This window comes from Lethenteron reissneri, chromosome 35 (genome assembly GCF_015708825.2).
Source record: "Lethenteron reissneri isolate LAM-NWPU_2019-01 chromosome 35, ASM1570882v1, whole genome shotgun sequence".
NCBI lineage: Eukaryota > Metazoa > Chordata > Hyperoartia > Petromyzontiformes > Petromyzontidae > Lethenteron > Lethenteron reissneri.
The window spans coordinates 1,542,596-1,560,624 of NC_083813.1; the positions used below are offsets into that span (position 1 = coordinate 1,542,596).

The 18,029-nt window shown below is 49.6% G+C and overlaps 1 protein-coding gene across 3 annotated transcripts in view; it reads right to left on the reverse strand.

Annotated features, from left to right (window-relative positions):
• Positions 1 to 18,029, reverse strand: part of LOC133350798 (zinc finger homeobox protein 3-like) — a 201,541-nt gene that overhangs the window by 148,605 nt on the left and 34,907 nt on the right. For all 3 annotated transcript variants that reach the window (XM_061565541.1, XM_061565539.1, XM_061565540.1), the window contains exon 2: positions 1,077 to 3,904. In XM_061565541.1, coding sequence (XP_061421525.1) covers positions 1,077 to 3,858 — 2,782 coding nt within the window. In that variant the 5' untranslated portion in view covers positions 3,859 to 3,904. The remainder of the gene's footprint in view (positions 1 to 1,076; positions 3,905 to 18,029) is intronic.

Below are 18,029 nucleotides of genomic sequence, written 5' to 3' on the forward strand. Positions count from 1 at the left end.
TTTGTTTATACGCTATTGTTGCTTTATTTATCTTTTTCACCGTGCAGCGCTTTAGAGGCAATTTTATTGCGCAAGGCACGATTTAAAAATCAAGATTGATTGTTGTTCCTTATGTATATATATCTGGCTGCCATATTTGGCCTTTGTTTAGATGATGTGTCTAATGTACGGAATGCCATGGCGCCCTTGCTCTGTTTATTGTGTCCCCTATAGCTATCGACGTTTGCCTCCCTTGTGTTACAATTGCGTTTTTTTTGGCTCAGAGGAAGAACGAGTAGGCTCACGATTGCAAGGTTGCGGAGTTCAAAACATTGGTTGGAGGGTTGATTAATTCATCCTTCATGGGCCGACAAAATGACGTATTTTCTGGGAAGGTTAACTAACAGTGGTTGGCCTATGGATGATAGTCTTGCTCCTGCCTTAGGAACATGGAATTTACACAACTGGCCAAGGGCTGTAAACACGAGATGAGCACTGCCCCAATGCTCATTTTCGTAGGAAGTCACCTTGAGGTGACTGTTGTTCATGTGTTTCTTCACGTACTTGTGAATATTCAGACTCAATTACAAATACCAATGATTACGTAACTACAAATACTGCTCAATATCAATATGTACTTTAAGCTGTGATTAATATGTAAACAGCGTATAAACATTTTAGAAACTTTAAAGAAGATGCAATATATTGTTGACTATGCATGGATAAGTAGTGATTATACTAAGAAAGCACATATACACCCACGCACAAAGCATGTTTACTTAAAAAATTACTTTTCCCTTACCATCCCATGTTATGTATGTTACGTATATGTACCGCTGTTCATGCTGCGTAAACCTAAAGCATTGCTTCATTGTATTATATGCTCGTGCGCGTACGTAACTATTATGAGGGAATATTATAAAAATATATACCGAGTGCGTGTGTGTAAAATAACACGCGTGAATGTAAGAGTATCTCAACAGCGCAGCCGTGCAGGAATTAAGTTACTGCCGTTACGCTACTGCCGTTACGCGTGCGCTCGCAAGGACTTTTGGCGGCGCTGCCCAGAGCCCAGTGCCACCGCCATCTCAATTTACCGAGTCCCGGGGGCAGAGCGGCCAGGCCCGTGCTCGGGTCCAGCTGGAATCCCCCCAGGAGATACTGCTGCTCCGTGGCCTTGTCCAGCTTGAGGCCGGGGTGGCCCATCCCCTGGGCCGCCGCAGCCGCCGCCGCCAGGTAGTACTGGTAGAGCTCCGCCTCGGTGGGGCCGAGGCCCGCCGGGCCCGACATGCCTCCCGCCGCAGAGCCCTGGGCCAGGCCGGCCAGGCCGTGCTGCTGCTGCTGCTGGTGCTGCTGCATCTGCTTCATGCTCTGCTGCAGCAACACCACGTTGTGCATGTGCTTCTCGCTCGTCATGTGAATGCGGAGGTTGCGCGCCACGTTGGTCTCGTAGTCGCACACCTCGCAGCGCCATGTCGGCTTGGGCTTGGCCCTGGTCGGCGACGGCGACGGGGACGGCACGGACGCCGCCGAACCGGACGTCGACGCGGCGGAGGTGGCGCCGGCGGCGGCCGTGGACATAGAGGACGACGCCGCCGCCGCGGCCGCGCAGGAGGTCGCCGTGGCCCCGCCGCCGGCGAGGGACTGCACGGGCGACGACGGCGTGCCCGCGTACGCCGCGCACGATTGCGGCGGCTGGTCGCCCCCCATTGCGCCGGGCGACCGCGCGGGCACCGCGCCGCCGTTCTGCAGACTCTGCATGTTGTTGAGGTGCTTGTCGGACTGCATGTGGATGCTCAGGTTGCCCTTGGTGGTGGTGGAGTAGTTGCAGACGTCGCAGCGGAAGGGCTTGTAGCCGCACGTGTAGCTCTCGCCGCGCGCCAGCCGCGGGTGCGGCTGGCCCGACTTGCAGAAGTTGCAGGCGTCGCCCGGCTCTGGGTGCTTCTCCTTCATGTGGGCGTCCAGCGTCTGCTGGTACTTGTAGTGCCAGTTGCACTTGGGGCACTTGAGCGTCTTGCAGGAGTTGCGCGAGTGCATCATGGTCATGTGCCCGCCGAGCGAGCGTGACGAGCCCAGCACCATGTCGCACTTGGGGCACTCCACCGAACCGCCCGGGTGCTGCCCGTGGCACTCGCCGAATGGCAGCGCCAGCGTTGGCATGGCCAGCGGCGGTGGCGGGCTGTGCAGCGCGGCCGGCACGCCGCCCTCCTCCGAGGCCCTCGCCTCGCCCGTCCTCTCCTCGTCTGTGAGACCGTCTTTGGGCAGTTTCTGCGGATCCGCGTCGTCGCTGCTGCTGCTGTTTGTGTTGCCGGCAATGCCGAGGCCGGCGCCGCTCGCGCTCGCGCCAGCACTGCCGTCCATGAAAGCTATGAAGGTAGATGAGTTAGCCTTTGGAGTAGTAGAGTTTAGCACGCTAGGCGTCAGAAAAGAAGGTTTAAAAATGCTTTGGTTTGAGAGGGTTAAAAGCTCACTGCTGCTGTGAGGGTTGTCAACTAGTGAAACTCGAGGTACTTCATCCACATCGTCTATGTCATCATCATCATCATCGTACATCTCATCATCATTGAGGTCATCGTCATTTTCCTCCTCAGGATTGTTATTTTCATGCTCCTCGTGGGAGGAGCCCTTTTGACTTAATCCCGCATCCGTGCTCTTCTCGGGAGACCTTCCTCTCCCGAGGTCTTCCACACAGAGGTTGGAGGGCAGTCGCCCAAGGGGAGCAGTTGAGGTAAAAGGGGATTTGGGTGCCAGGAACGCGCCAGAACTGACGCTCAGCGGCTGCGCCGGCTTTTCAGCGGCCGCAGGGGAAGCCCCCGCGTTGGGCGACCTGCTGATGAAACCGCACAGCCCCGGGCTCACGAGGCCGACCGCCGCCTTCGCCATGGCCTGCGGCGCCGGCAGTTCCGTCGCCTCGGGCTCCAGGAAGCTGACTAGCGGCTCCTTGTCGTTGCCGACGCCCTGGACTATGGCGGACGTCCCCGGGCGCTTGAGAAGCCGGCGCTCCTCGGCCACGAGCGCGACGGCGTGCTCCTGCACGGCGTGCGCCGCGAAGGACCTCGCCGCGCCGAACGAAAGCTTGCAGAGGAAGCACATCAAGATGGGCTTCTGCTTCCCGTCGCCGTGCCGCGCCGGCCTCTCGAAAGCAGGCGGCCGCCTTTGGGCCGGGTCCGAATTGTCTTTGGCCACGAGAGAGGTTTTGGCGCAGCTATCGCCGCCGGGGACGCCCCGTCGCACGTCGTACACACGAAAGCTGTGAAGGACCGGGCTGCGCGCGAGCGCTGAGGTATTTGGGAAGGTGGCGGGCTCCGCGTCCCGGCAGAGGCGTTTGCCGAGCGAGGAGGCCGCCGCGATGTGGCAGGTGCTGATGATGCGCGGGAAGGCGGCCGCGGGGGGCGCACCGTCTGGCCGCTGGCCAAGCGCGCTCAGCAGGAGGGCCTGCGCCGACGGGAGGACGCCGTCGAGGGAGCGCGGGGAGCCCCCGCCGGGGCCCGATCCGCCGTCGATGACGTAGGCGGATCCGTCCGGCTGGTAGACGATCTCTCCGGACAGGTTCTCTACGTCGCTCTCGTCGGCCTCCTCCTCCTCCTCAAACTCCTTGTCCAGCTCCTCCTCGTCCCCCTCCTCTTCTCCGTCTGCCCTCCCCTCCCCGTTGCTCTCTTTCTCGTCGGAGTCGAGCGGAGCGGCCCGCCGGCGCTCCGTGCGGCCGCGCACGGCGCCCTTCGGCTCGGGCGGCGCCGGCGAGCGGCCCTCGGCCGGGCCCAGGTCGGCCGCCAGTGCCCCCGCCCCCCCTTCTCCCTCCGACGGACTCCCGGCGCCACCGCCGCCGCGGCGGGCCCCGTCGTGTCCCCCCGGTGCGGCTGAGAATTCACAGCTCTCCATGGCGGCGCTTGCACGTCGATCTCATTTCATTCCATCCGATGCAAGCCTGCCAAGGAAACACAGAGAGCAGCAGCGGCGATTACACACATGTGCACGCATGGGCAAATGCAGCGAGCGATCGTACAGCGCGCGCACGGTGCAAAGGTTTCGTTCCTCCGTACAGACGTCCGTGGCGAGTGCTCCTGCCGGGCACCGATCCCTGATCGCGTTTTGTATCCCCACAATGTTCACGTACCACGCCAGGTATTCATTACAGGTGGTGTCATCCTATGGGAGGCAAGGATCGGGTATCAATTGCCACCGATGCACGAGGCCATGAATTGAATCCGGTCCACCAGAACAGAGTGCAGTGCAAAGACCACTACGCAACCACTCAAATGGGCATATTTTATACAATTTAATTTATCTAAACAAATAAGTAATGTTATGACGTGCCGTGATAATCGTTCCATAAAATAACACGCGCAGAAACATCTGTGGCTTTGAGCACATTAAGAGATATAAACACATGCAGAGACGTGAGCGGGCGTGAACGGGCGACACAAAGCTGCCAGCACATTAAATAACTCAACGTAGACCGGAGCAATGCTCAAGCAATTGGCCATCCGCGACTCCACAAATCCCGCCAAACGAGGCCCGCGCAAGCTAATCGATGGCCCAGAAGCCGAAAATCAATCGGACGCAAATCATCTGCCAATACCGGCTCAGAAGGGGTTGGGTGGGGGGACTGTCGATCTTTGCTGAAATGAAGTCAAGGGGCTGACCACCCTTTCATCTTCACTATTCCGGCGTTAAGTACCGCCGTACGAAACATTTCTTGTGATCAATAATTAATCGCTTGACGTTCTGGCCACGTTCCCATTAGCGGACACCTTGACAGGCATGCCGACAGTAACAGGGGGGGTGAGAGAGAGAGAAAAATCCACCCCTCCACTACCACTTAAAACAAATATATAAATAATCACGAATCAACCGCATCGCAAGGAAAGCAATGAACAAATTTAATCTTGACTTAAAGCTTTCATAACAAAATACTACGACGTTCGATCGCAAAACAAGCGGTCGTCATCAGGAAAGGGGGTTAGGCTCTAAAGGCAAACTGTTGAACCTATCGACGTGACTTTACCGAAAGACCCAAGAAAATTGGACAAATTATTATTAATTTATTAATAATATTACAATAAAAGCCACATAGTTTTTATTTTTTTTATCTGCATTAAGAAATACACAAAAAAGGAGCAACACTTACATGGGAAAAGGATGAGCGAGGACAAAGCATTCATGAGTGAGTGCGAGGAGCGGTAATCAATATAGGAAATTGGCTTGAAATAAACTCACAGCTTGTTTTGCTGGAGGGATAGGCACCGATGGGAGAAGTAGTAAAAATCATTAACCCGAGGCTTGTGTGTGAACGAAGCGATTAAGAGGGCTTCTTTGCGCTTCATTCACCGAGCGTGGCGCAGGCATTGTCTGCTAGCACTAACCCTCGTGCATTTAGCCAAGAGGACATTCACGATCTGCTCTCTCTTTATTTGTTTCTCGCACTTAGTCCGCTCTTGACACTCGTGCCATGACATTAAAATAATTCAAAGCTACGGTCGAAGCGACGTGGTGGGACGCATCACAAGAAGAGGCTGTTTTCTTTGGACCGGCTTAAATACGGCACTTGCAGCAGACACCAGCGGTTTCAACTCAAGCACGTTGACCTTCACTTCCTTCATTGAAAAGCCTTAACAGATGTTTTCACGTAAGCAGATATTATTTGGGCAAGAGTGGAGGGTGGTGGCTAGAACGTGGAGGACACAACCTCCCGGGGAAATGTGGCTTCCTGGAGACTGCGTAGAGCCTGACCCGAGCGGTGCAGCAGCTACCTGGTTAGCCGTGCACCTCTGACACGGCACCCACCCGCCCGCACGCATACCCACCCCACCTGCCAGCCACTCTTGGCTCCCACACAAGACTCGTCATCGTGTGCGATTCGCACGCCAAACGCACGGAAGACCTGCGCGCGTTTATATAAGGCACTGCGTGCCGGGTGCGTGGTGGGTGGGTGATCACAAACGGGGCCAGGGTAACGTCCGTTGACAAGCACACAAAAAAAATGTAAATGTCTTAGGATTTGAGTCAAGAGGAGAGAGATCTACTCCCCCCCCCTCCTCCACACCGTTTAGTCTCACAGAACCGTAAGTGTGGGCACCGATAATGGGCACCACCGACTCTTGGCAGTACGACACACGGGTTTCACGCCTGCGCGCAGGCTGGCATAGAGGTCGATGAAAAGATGCAAACATTCACATAACGAGATGCATCATTACAGAAATTCTCTCATCCTCGGCCCTGTTATCCACGCCTCTGATTATCCATGACAGCCATAAGGGTCCATGAAAACTCTTACTGTATTATCCGCAGCCCTATTCATTAGCGATTGTCCGTGCGGTATTTCCAAAGAGTGTGGAATGGAATCCTAATATCCGTAATTTTATTGCGGATAAGAGGAGTCGTAGGACAATTTGAACCAATCATCATCTACAGCATAATGGGCCTTACCTGGTAACAAGTAAACCCGTAAAAACAAAGTTTTTCACTATAAATCCTTTATATGCGTGGCATCGGGGCGGCTAGAGTCCTCTCGTCCTCTGGCTTGAGATGGCTGCCACCTATGGGTCAGATGATTGTCTGGCAGCATTAAACAATTGGTAATTAAATATTTAAAAAATTTCCCTAAACAGTGTAAAATTTAGGACATTTTTTTTCACGAAAATGCATTGTCACGCACAACGAGTCTGTGTGCAAAATGTCAGCTCGATTGGATCATGGGAAGTGGGTTAAAAAACGACCGAAAGATTTCCACGGTCCTAAGCAAGCAAGCGAACTTAATATAAAGGATTTAAAAAAAAAGTACTTGAAAACATAAATAGGTTATTTGGGATTAATTTTTTTAAAAGTTTTGATCAAAGCAAAAGCGCGGAAAATGGATGGGCGGCACTACACTGCACGAGACAACACACAGACACGCAAAATACACACACAGAGACACAGACAAAATCAATGAGACATGCACACACAGAGATGCGAAGACAGAAAGATAAGGAGACACAGACACGAGGCACGCAAAGAGACACAGAGAGGCACACACAGACGTGGAGACGCACACAGAGACACAGAGAGACACAAACATAGATATATGGAGAAACACACCGAGAAGAATACACATGGAGAGGGAGACAGAGAAAGACACCGTTCCACGCACATACAGACGGAGACACAAAAACAGAGTCACTGAGGGAGACGAGACAGATACACAGAGATACAGGTAGTCAGACACACGTGGAGAGAGCCACAGGGAAAGGGAGAGTCCAAAGACAGAGACAGAAGCACAGAGACATGACTGAGATGCCCCATAGGCACAGCCTTGAAGCAGAGAACGACCCCTCCCCACAGCTACTAAAACGCAACTAAACTTTTATTTTTTTATTTTACCAGGTAAGGCCCACCGACCTATTTTAGCTCTTTTTCAGAAGCGACCTGGCCACAGATGATAGCTCAACCAAGTGGCTTATCATGTGGAAATGTATAGCAGCCAAATACTCTAAACGTGTGTATACCAGACGAGGTTGATAGTTAACATCTCACCACCGCGGTGCCCCATGATGAGCCACCATATTTTTGCGGATATGCAGCCGTAAAGCAAATTCATTCTAATATCCACGTTTTTTACTCCGTAGACAGGATGAGTAGCATCGAGGACAACCCCGCAGATCACAGGATCTGCAATATGGGTTCCCCCACATGACTGTGGATGAGAGGAGTTCTAAATGTACACAAACGCAGACACATTTGGAATTGTTGTATTAACACCTATTAATCGTCAGCCATGTTCAATCCACTGCTGGATTAAGGTTTCCTCAAGCCGCCGCCATCTCTCATGATACCATCTCGATCTTAATTTGTACGTAATATCTTTTCCCATAGGTATTATGAATTAACCATTTATAAAAACACACACAATACACATTGAAACACAAACTTTATGCCGACGATATATGAATGGTGTCAAACCATTCAGTGTACGTATACTCAGGAGTGTGTATTTGTTCAGAGCTTTGTATGTGTGTAGGCAAATGATATATTGATGGTACAGTATACAACTACAGCACAGTATAGATAGACTGCTGGGTCAATGGTGGTATAGTGGTCAACGATATGAACCTTAACAATCAGGGGCCTGAATACAGACAAACTGCGTCAATCCTACCAGGCAGCTATTTGCGTACGCTCCAAAAGTGTGTAGTGCAAACCCGGAGCATCTGCGCTAGCGAGATCACGTAGATGGACACACGCGTCAGTGGTTGCTAGATATTACGTCATCACTTCCGATACACCAGCCAATCAGCTGCCGCAAATGCAATCCTGATGCAACATGGCTGTTGTTGCTGCATCAAGTCCACGTGAAACATGGCCACCGTGACTCAATGCTCCGTGCGTTCAGCTGGTCCTAGGCTGTGGCTGAGGTAAGTTATACATTGTGCACGTGTTATTTCATGTTTTTTTCAGTAATATGATTGCCATTTTGCATGCATTTATTTGTGCAAGTGCGTGAAAGTTCACGAATGTAATTGTTTGAGTATACTACTTTGCCTGGAAATATCTTTAAGTTTATGTGCATGTGTGTTTTTGTGTGTTCATATTTATCTTAATGTATCTATCGTGTGCAATGTCGGCCTTAATGGGTGCTCGCTAACAATCTGTTAAAAGGCTATATGAGGGGATCTTTGTCTAATTATGACAGTACGTGATTGTGTGGGGAAATAATTTATATCCAATTGTACGTGTGTGTGTTTGGTGTTTGAGTACGCAGATGTGTGTGCGTCTCTCTTCGTGTGTATTTGTGACAGTGTCTATGTGTGTGTGTGAGAGTGCAGGTGTGGATGTAATGACGGACTTGAGGTTGGTCCCGACCGCCCCGAGGTTATTGTTGACATTTATGCGATCTCCTTGCGGAAATCCCTTAGGGGCTCGGAATTCTGACAAATCTTGGCCTGCACAATTTGTAGAATTGCACAAGCCATTCGGTAGTCGGGGCCCCTGGTTTAATTCCTCAACACACAACGCCAGTGGGTAAACTGGAATATGTGCATAGTCTGGGCCTTCCCGAGGTCTTAAACAAGTCAGGAGTGGCAGTGTCAAGACTAGCACTGTGGAGACAAACGAGGGCTGGGTGTGGTGCTGGCCCCATCACCACCTCGTATATCGTGCTCAATAATGATACTGTATTTGCATATGACAAAAAAAAACACGTTCGGAATTCAAGTGCACATTTGTGTAACCTATCAGCCAACAGAGTCGCCCTCCAGGCAAGCAACTGGGGTGGCCTGCGTGCGGCACATGGGTTGTTTCACCCTTATATGGACTCATCAGTGAACCATGCCCAACTGTAGACTAGCAATGGTATTATATTGGCAAATTGAGCTGTGGATTTCCAGCACAGGCTGATGGAAATATTGAGCGCTGTCCATGATTAAATGCACCTTTACATACTTTATTTAATGCACCTCGCTGATACGGTACAAATATAATTTGAAATACATAAGCACAGAGTAGGTATATAAACCTTAAATGAGGAATTGAAATATAAAAACATATAAGGCTCTTGACATAATTTTTTATCTCAGTAAAAATACTTTTTTTCTGAAAGGAATTGTTCATCACTTAAGCATGAAACTTTACTCCACAACTATGTTAAAATAATTTACTTTGTATATACATTTAAATGGAAAAATTAACACGTTATTAAACATACTCAAAAAACAAATTTTACAAGTGGGAGTTTGCAAAAGTGGCAGAACATGTTCATTTGACATTCACAATTTCTACAATTTAATGTTTATTTGCTGAAAGGTTCAGGAAAAAGGTCTTTAACGGATGGAATTCCCTGGAAAATTATTAATGGCACGTAATTTCACGCGGCTGGGCCTGCGAAACGTCATGGCGAGTCAGCGGGATGAAGACAATCCCTGATTTTTTTTTTGAAGCGTGCTGTTGAAAAATCTCTGCGTTTTCTCAAATAAACCTGTCACGATTTTGTCCTGAACTTCAAGGGTGTGCGCGTCGTACTGGGCTAAAATAACACCAAGATCATTGCACTTCGGCGAACAAAAAAAATATTATTACACCGTTAAAATATGCATACAAATATGATAATGTACAGTCTTAGAAATATGCTGACGTAAAAATAATGAAACATTCAGTGCCATGTTCTTATTTCCTCATACATAAACATGTGTATATAGAAATCAATACAATTTTTACACTGTGTCAAGTCATTTTAGGCACACCTCATTTGCAAATGAGACTTCAGCGATCGTCAAAAATATATAGACCAACATAAATGTTTGGATTTTTTGATTGGCGCTAACAAACACGTCTCTTCTTGCAAATGATGTTCGAGTGTATTCAATATCCACGTTACAGCAGGCGGCATACCCTCAATGGCCAATAGCAAAACACGTGGTGGAGAGAAGATAGCTTCCAACCGTGCACAAGCGTCTCAGATGGAAAATGTGCTGACTACCAGCCTACAGAGAGAAGCCTGTGTGTGTGTATAGAGAGAGAGAGCCACGGCCAGAGTTCTCTTTGTTTACCTCATTATATTTAGCCCGTCATTGGCTTTAAGAGGAAAATAAACAAGTCTCGTGGAGTGCAATCCAGGCCTAAAAGTGCTGCAGCAGCAGCTGATAAAGAGGAGGAATCGGGAGGGGGAGAGGGGTGGGCACAGCAAAGGCAGCAGCGGCTCATCGGGTGAGCATGAGGAGGCCCCTCGGTGCCGGGCGGCTTCCGCCAGAGGGGCCCCCAGGCGTGACACCTCGCCCGGGCGGTATGGGGGGCCGGGCGGTATGGGGGGGGGGGGCCTCGCCTCTCTCTCCCTGCCAGGCAGCGCACACCGCACTCACCCAGGCTGGCTCCGGTGCACCGCACGCGCGCTCTGCGTTTGCAATGAAATCGCTCGGCTTGTCCGCAGCGTGCTGCGATGGGCAAGGAGATGAATTCACTGTTGTTGTACAGTAAGGTACATACGTGTCTGGCGATTTTGTTTTACGTAGAAACGTTGCTAAATAATAATCATTTACACTTCTAAGACGCCCTCTCAACCAAAGGTCACACACAAGGCGCTGTACAGAACGAAAAAATTACCAATAAAAGCATGCCAGGCTGACACCAATCAAATCCAACCCCAAACTATTTTATTTTTAAAAAGCCCGAAATAAGTGCATCTCAAATCAGAGCAAATCACCGGGGAGTGATCCCAATCTCATCGGATCTTGAAAAGCGAAGCAAGTTTGAGCCTGGGTCAGAACGTGGATGGGTGACCTCCACGTGCCAAAGGTGTAACACAGGCACTGTGGGCAGTGTGGTGGCACTCACCCTCACTACCCCGTGCTGTCCAGCGTGGTGAAGTATGGCCAAGAGGTTTGCTGAAGTCCTCATTCAGCAGTGGAATTACAAAAATGTCCCGAACGTGCAAAGGGTGAGATTTGATCAAAACTATTCTTCGCTGTACAGTATATTGGCGACTGATGTCGTCTTTGAGCAGTGTTAATCACTCTGCGTGTCCCGTAAGGACTATTCTGGCAGAGATTGTTTTCCTGTCGATTCTCCAGGACCCAATTTAAAAATCGGTGGTCAACCCAAGAAAAAATAAACATATTACAAATCGAGAGACACACGTCGCGATTTCCTTCCCAAAACAAAACACTGTAGTGACTTCCAAAAGAACCGCGAGACGCAAAATAAACAGCTCTAGGCGAGAGACAGAATGGAACAAATGGCAAAAAGGTAAATTGCCTTCAAGTCGGAGAGAGTTTTACCTTCCCAGCCACACAGCGGCCAGCAGGCACCTTCAGTGGGTGCTTAACCCATTACGCCGGGAGTGGAATTGTCTCTTTGACAGCATAGCAACAACGAAGAAATAACATCACAACCGGTAATTTTCGCAGGGTTGGAGACACGAGCCATCTGATAACGCCCCAGAGTCCGTGGCACCAAGGCGGAGAGCTGGGGCCGTGTGGTGTGGTACACGCAGAGTGATTGTCGTGACAAGGGGCTTCTCGCCAGACAGATAAGGTGGGAGATTAGTTGGGTACAAACATGGCTGGCCTCACCTGTATGTGTGGGGCCTCGCAGGGACAAAGGGCCAGTCACGCACATTCCTAATTACACAGCTGTCTTCTTACAAATCCGCCCACCTCTGTCACACAAACTCACCCCAAAAACCCGGGGCCTATCTCCCCAACCCACCTCCAAACCCACACCACCACCTCCCATAACCCGAACCCCACCCCCTCAAGTCACCATGTCCCCACCCGCTCCTCCTCCTCCTCCTGCAGCACTCAAAACGTGCAACAACAAAACCCCACACACACTCGTTCACAAACAGGCAAAACCACACCACTCCCAATGCCCGCGTTCCCCGCCGGCCTCTCAATTGAGATCACCCGCCACCCGCGTTCACTCCGCCACAGTCTTCTTACACGCGGCCACGGCGCCTGGGTGTGCGTGCAGTGTGTGTTGCGTGTGTTGTGTGCGTGTGTTGCGTGTGTGTTGCGTGTGTTGTGTGTGTGTTGCGTGTGTTGTGTGTGTGTTGTGTGTGTGTTGTGTGCGTGTGTTGTGTGTGTGTTGCGTGTGTGTGTTGTGTGCGTGTGTTGCGTGTGTTGTGTGTGTGTTGTGTGCGTGTGTTGTGTGTGTGTTGCGTGTGTGTGTTGTGTGCGTGTGTTGTGTGTGCGTGTGTTGCGTGTGTTGTGTGTGTGTTGCGTGTGTTGTGTGCGTGTTGTGTGTGTGGTGTGTGTGTTGTGTGCGTGTGTTGCGTGTGTTGTGTGTGTTGCGTGTGTTGTGTGTGTGTTGCGTGTGTGTGTTGCGTGTGTGTGTTGTGTGTGCGTGTGTTGCGTGTGTTGTGTGTGTGTTGCGTGTGTTGTGTGCGTGTGTGGTGTGTGTGTTGTGTGCGTGTGTTGCGTGTGTTGTGTGTGTTGCGTGTGTTGTGTGTGTGTTGCGTGTGTGTGTTGTGTGCGTGTGTTGTGTGTGCGTGTGTTGCGTGTGTGTTGCGTGTGTTGTGTGCGTGTGTTGTGTGTGTGTGTTGTGTGCGTGTGTTGTGTGTGTGTTGCGTGTGTTGTGTGTGTGTTGCGTGTGTTGTGTGCGTGTGTTGTGTGTGTGTTGCGTGTGTTGCGTGTGTGTGTGTTGTGTGTGTGTGTGCGTGTGTGTGTTGCGTGCGTGTGTTGTGTGTGTGTTGCGTGTGTTGCGTGCGTGTGTGGTGTGTGTTGTGTGTGTGTTGCGTGTGTGTGTTGCGTGTGTGTGTTGCGTGTGTGTGTTGCGTGTGTGTGTTGCGTGTGTGTGTGTTGCGTGTGTTGTGTGTGTGTGGTGTGTGTTGTGTGTGTTGCGTGCGTGTGTTGCGTGTGTGTTGCGTGTGTTGTGTGTGTGTTGCGTGTGTTGTGTGTGTGTTGCGTGTGTTGTGTGTGTGTTGCGTGTGTTGTGTGTGTGTTGCGTGTGTTGTGTGCGTGTGTTGCGTGTGTTGCGTGCGTGTGTGGTGTGTGTTGCGTGCGTGTGTTGCGTGTGTGTTGCGTGTGTTGTGTGTGTGTTGCGTGTGTTGTGTGTGTGTTGCGTGTGTTGTGTGTGTGTTGCGTGTGTTGTGTGTGTGTTGCGTGTGTTGTGTGTGTGGTGTGTGTGTGTTGCGTGTATTGCGTGCTGCGTGTGTGTGTTGTGTGTGTTGCGTGTGCGTGTTGCGTGTGTGTTGCGTGTGTGCATGTGTGTGTGCTGTGTGTGTGTTGCGTGTGTGTGTGTTGTGTGCGTGGTGTGTGTGCGTGTTGTGTGTGTGTGCGTGTTGTGTGTGTGTGCGTGTGTGCATGTGTGTGTGTTGTGTGTGTGTGCTGTGCGTGTTGCGTGTGTGTGTGGTGTGTGTGCGTGTTGTGTGTGTGTGCGTGTGTTGTGTGTGTGCGTGCGTTATCGGCCGGCGGTGATGCCAAACGGGTCGGCAACAACAACAACAGCTCGCAAGTCGGACAAGCGAACTGGAACGCCGCCACACAAATGGGACTCTTCTCAGCACATAAATAGACGACACGTGATGATAATAATAATAAAAACTAAAATCCGACTACAAAACCAGTGGCTGCCTCTGGGGGGGGGGGGGGGGGGTGAATGTGCTGAACCCCAACTCCTCACTACACCTCTTTTCTCCTTTGCCATTTTCCCCTCGTGGAAAATCCCTTCTTCAATCCGTCAGGGTGCATTACTCCGGCACAAAGGGTCGCACTGCCACGGACACACTGCCACTCAGTGGTGCCTCACAAATACAATTATTTGTTACCGCCGTATTGCAAGACACTGCGCCCAAGTAAAAACCTCGTCACATTGTTTGTATAGTGTCGGGTGGGTTTTTTTGACACACACACAGGGCTTGGAAGCACATCGCCTCTGCGTGTATAATTAGTCTATAACTACTGTACTATAGACGCCGGATGTATTTATATCTACATGACAAAAAACGCATCAACAAACACACACATACATGCTTCAGAGATGGTCAGAAATGCTGCATTTCTATAATGAGTTGACTGATGGTGCTGTAACTTATTTGTTCTGATTGGGGTATAGCCCCTGAAAGAAATGTGCAAATTCATTTATACTGTCAACAATGTTGATATTTGCCACGTACTTTTGGTACGTCTCACAAAATGCAAAGGTGCAGCCGTGCAATGGCTTGCTTGTACCAAGGCTGACAGAAAGGGCCTCCACTAAAGCCCTTTCTCGAGGATGTTGTTTAGCCCACTCTTCCATGATTGCCAGAAGTCCTGTAAGAGCGCGGGGAGGAGGACTCACATTCTAACCCGACTTCAAGACACCTTGTCGTCTGTCGATCGACTCGCTGGAATCCTCACACTGCTGGGTGGTGGACACAGACGTGAGAAAGCGGTTTAATAAACTTCGCCCATTGTTTCAACTTCCAACGCCATAAAATCACACCTGCAACCTTCAACTTGCAGGTCAACCGTCACACCACAGTGGCACGCCACACACGCACCCCTTGCATCAGTGAAATATTCATAATGTGCCATCCTTTCTCAATCCGCTGCTAGATGGTCTCCCCTTGCTGCGTTGAGCCTGGGGTTTTTTTACCCATATTCCAGCCATGACAATTCATGGCCGGCGTATGGCTGAGATATCGCTCGCCGCGGACATTTGTCGTGGCCGAAAATCTCAACTCGGGCAACACTAACCGCACCACGTGTGCAGATTAAGATATCACACTACTTACACGTGCATATACATTGCAAGTGGCATTCACATAGGTACGTATGCTGAGCTTCTATCGCACCGTGCGTAGCCAACTGCGCTAATCGGAAGGACGGGGGAGGACAATAAACTAAATACAGAAAGACATTCTACATAAAGCATTAGGACAGCATTCATAAAGCAAAAACTGCAATTCTTACATTCTAGTGAAATGGGAGCCAAGCAATGCACTGCAGTTTGCAAGAGGGGATTTTAGAAACGGGCAAATCCAGCGACAGCAAAAGCTTTGAACTCTATCTTGGCACGTCTAGTCACATCTACCTGATATACAAAAACTCAAGACACGATATTAAAAGCATTTCAAAACATTAGTACTGTATCGCCCTGAGCTATTCATCTCGTTAATGAAAGGAAGACATCTTGACTTTAAACTGTAAAGCCATTAAGGCATTTTATTGCGCCTCCAGATTGGACCGCACAGAGTAATTTGTTATAATAAGTAACTGGGTTACAGCTTCTAAGAAACCACCGCAGACTAAAACCCAGCGAGCAAAAACGTATATATATACAATCTGCTTATAAACATGCTTTCCGGTGCTCTGTGCTAATTTCAGCGAAGTCCACAAACAGCAGTCGGGGTCCTGCCGTTGTTCGGCCCGTGCCCCTGGAATTTCATTCCAACGTAAAGCAAAAGCAGAGAGAGGCAGGGGATGGATGAGCAAAGTTTTCCCCGAGAACAAAAAAACCCATTGTCTTCATCAGATAGGGCGCCAGAGTGTAGATAATGAGCAAAACACGCATTCCACAGCAGCTTCTTAAACTTTGAACTCGCCAGAAGAAGAGAGGGGGGGGGGGACCTCATGTAAAGTGGCACAGGGCTGAGCACAGGACTCTGATCCACTGAAGACCTTCCCTTGCTTGCTTGTGTCCGCTGATTCTGAGAATTTTGTTAAAGCCTTTATGCCCTGCCTCCTCTCTCGCCCTCTGTATCTTAAGCTCCCCCCCGCCACCTCCCACTCTTGCCTGCAGCTTACCCCCGGAGTCTTTCTGTCTCTTTCTCTCCCTTCAATGCAGCATGGAGGAGCTCCCCCCCACCCCTACAAAGCTCAAGCAATTGGCGAGTTTTTAATTACCAGCTCCCCGACCCCCCCCCCCCCCACAACTGCCTGGCAACAGCTCCCAAGTTAATTATGTTGTGGGTTCTGTGTGCAAGATGTAAGAGGCATGAAGCGACCCCATCCCTCTCCCTCAATTCTCCCCCCCCCCCTCTCTCTCTTACCCCGTCTTTTATACCGACTGCTAATCACAAACCGAGAAACAATAAAAAAAAAGTTTGAGGAATCCTAAGGGGCACGTAAGGCTGGCTTTAATGTTCAAACACTCCGCCGTAATGTTTTCTTTATTGCCCAAAAATGTTGTTTTGTTGTACGCATTCTCACAACCAGCTGTAAAACCTTACAGAGCACTGTACAATTTACAGTGTATTGCGTATGACACTTATTATGGGTTTTGTTGTCCAAACTATAATCTTAACCGTTACAACTTCGTCCAACTGACACCACAGCCATATCTTTTTTAAAGATCAAACATTAACTAATTTTAGCCACGTAAACAAAATATATATTCAAGTTATTAGTGGAACATGCTCAGGTATCACAATGATTAATGTGGTCGTAGTGAGATCAATGAAAACACATCTTACAAAGCAACCATACACAAGTACTGCACAGTGCATTGTGTTTAACAAATGCAGGACAGAATTTCTGTAGTGTAATGGAACATTGCATGGCGAGTAACCACGTTGCAGCATGGGTGACCCTAAAGTGTAGCCACACTGCAACACGGTGACCCACAATGCAATGTCTCAGCAGCATGATACTATACAGTATTAAAAGTACTTCACATTGTAACAACCTAATGCCGTTGTACCGCGTATTACAGGGCGTGCAGCAAATCCTTCCGGCCAATGCCACAACCACTGCCAGCCTCGAGGGCATTGAGGGGGGTGGCTCAGAGGGCCCATCCTGAGTCAGTGCCGAGCGAGCACAGCTGAGGTCCTGGGTCTCAATGCAGGTCTTAGGAATACCCCCACGGTGAAACCCGGTCTCAAGGAGTACTACAGCGAGTCAATTGTCTTTAGCCCAAGCACACCAAATGACTGCATAAAACAACCCATCACACGGCATTCAATTTTATTGTTTCGCTTAATTTGACGTAATCCAGCTCGGAGGATTTAAAATAGTCCGTTGCCCACGGAATGTACGCTCTTCGCGTGGCATGAGGTGCACACAAGGCGTGGACGACTCGACCTGCCGATGCCGAATTGTAGGGACCCACAAGGACAATGCCGGAGTTCTGTCAAAACGGAAATGCATTCATCTCGTGGTGGCATTGTGCTGATTGCGCAATTTTAATATCATCGCAAGAGAAGCAATCTAAAGCGTGCAGTACTGATGTTGAGCAACCTTTGTCAATACAGTAATCTCACGATGCACGGCGTATTTTATGATATAATACCAGTCGTATTCTATTCACAGAGAATGGTAACATTTGGAAAAAAGCAAAGCTCTAGAGCTTATACAGTTTGTCCTTTTTTAATCTTCCGTGTATTTGTTGGATTACAATTTTACCATCTTCATTCAAGAAATGTGCCATGAAATCCCAGTTCCTATTGAAGTTGAATATGTACAGCAGAGTGTAAATAATTTCTCGAGCAAGGGAGACAAGAGCAATAATGCCATTTAACGACATTTAATGCTACGCAATGTATCACAACTTCAAACACAGTATTTTTCATACACCACTTGAATGTTTGGCACACAATTGACTACGTTTTGTAATGTCACACATCACAGGGTCTTTTAATATACATTGCACAGCGCACAGCATTT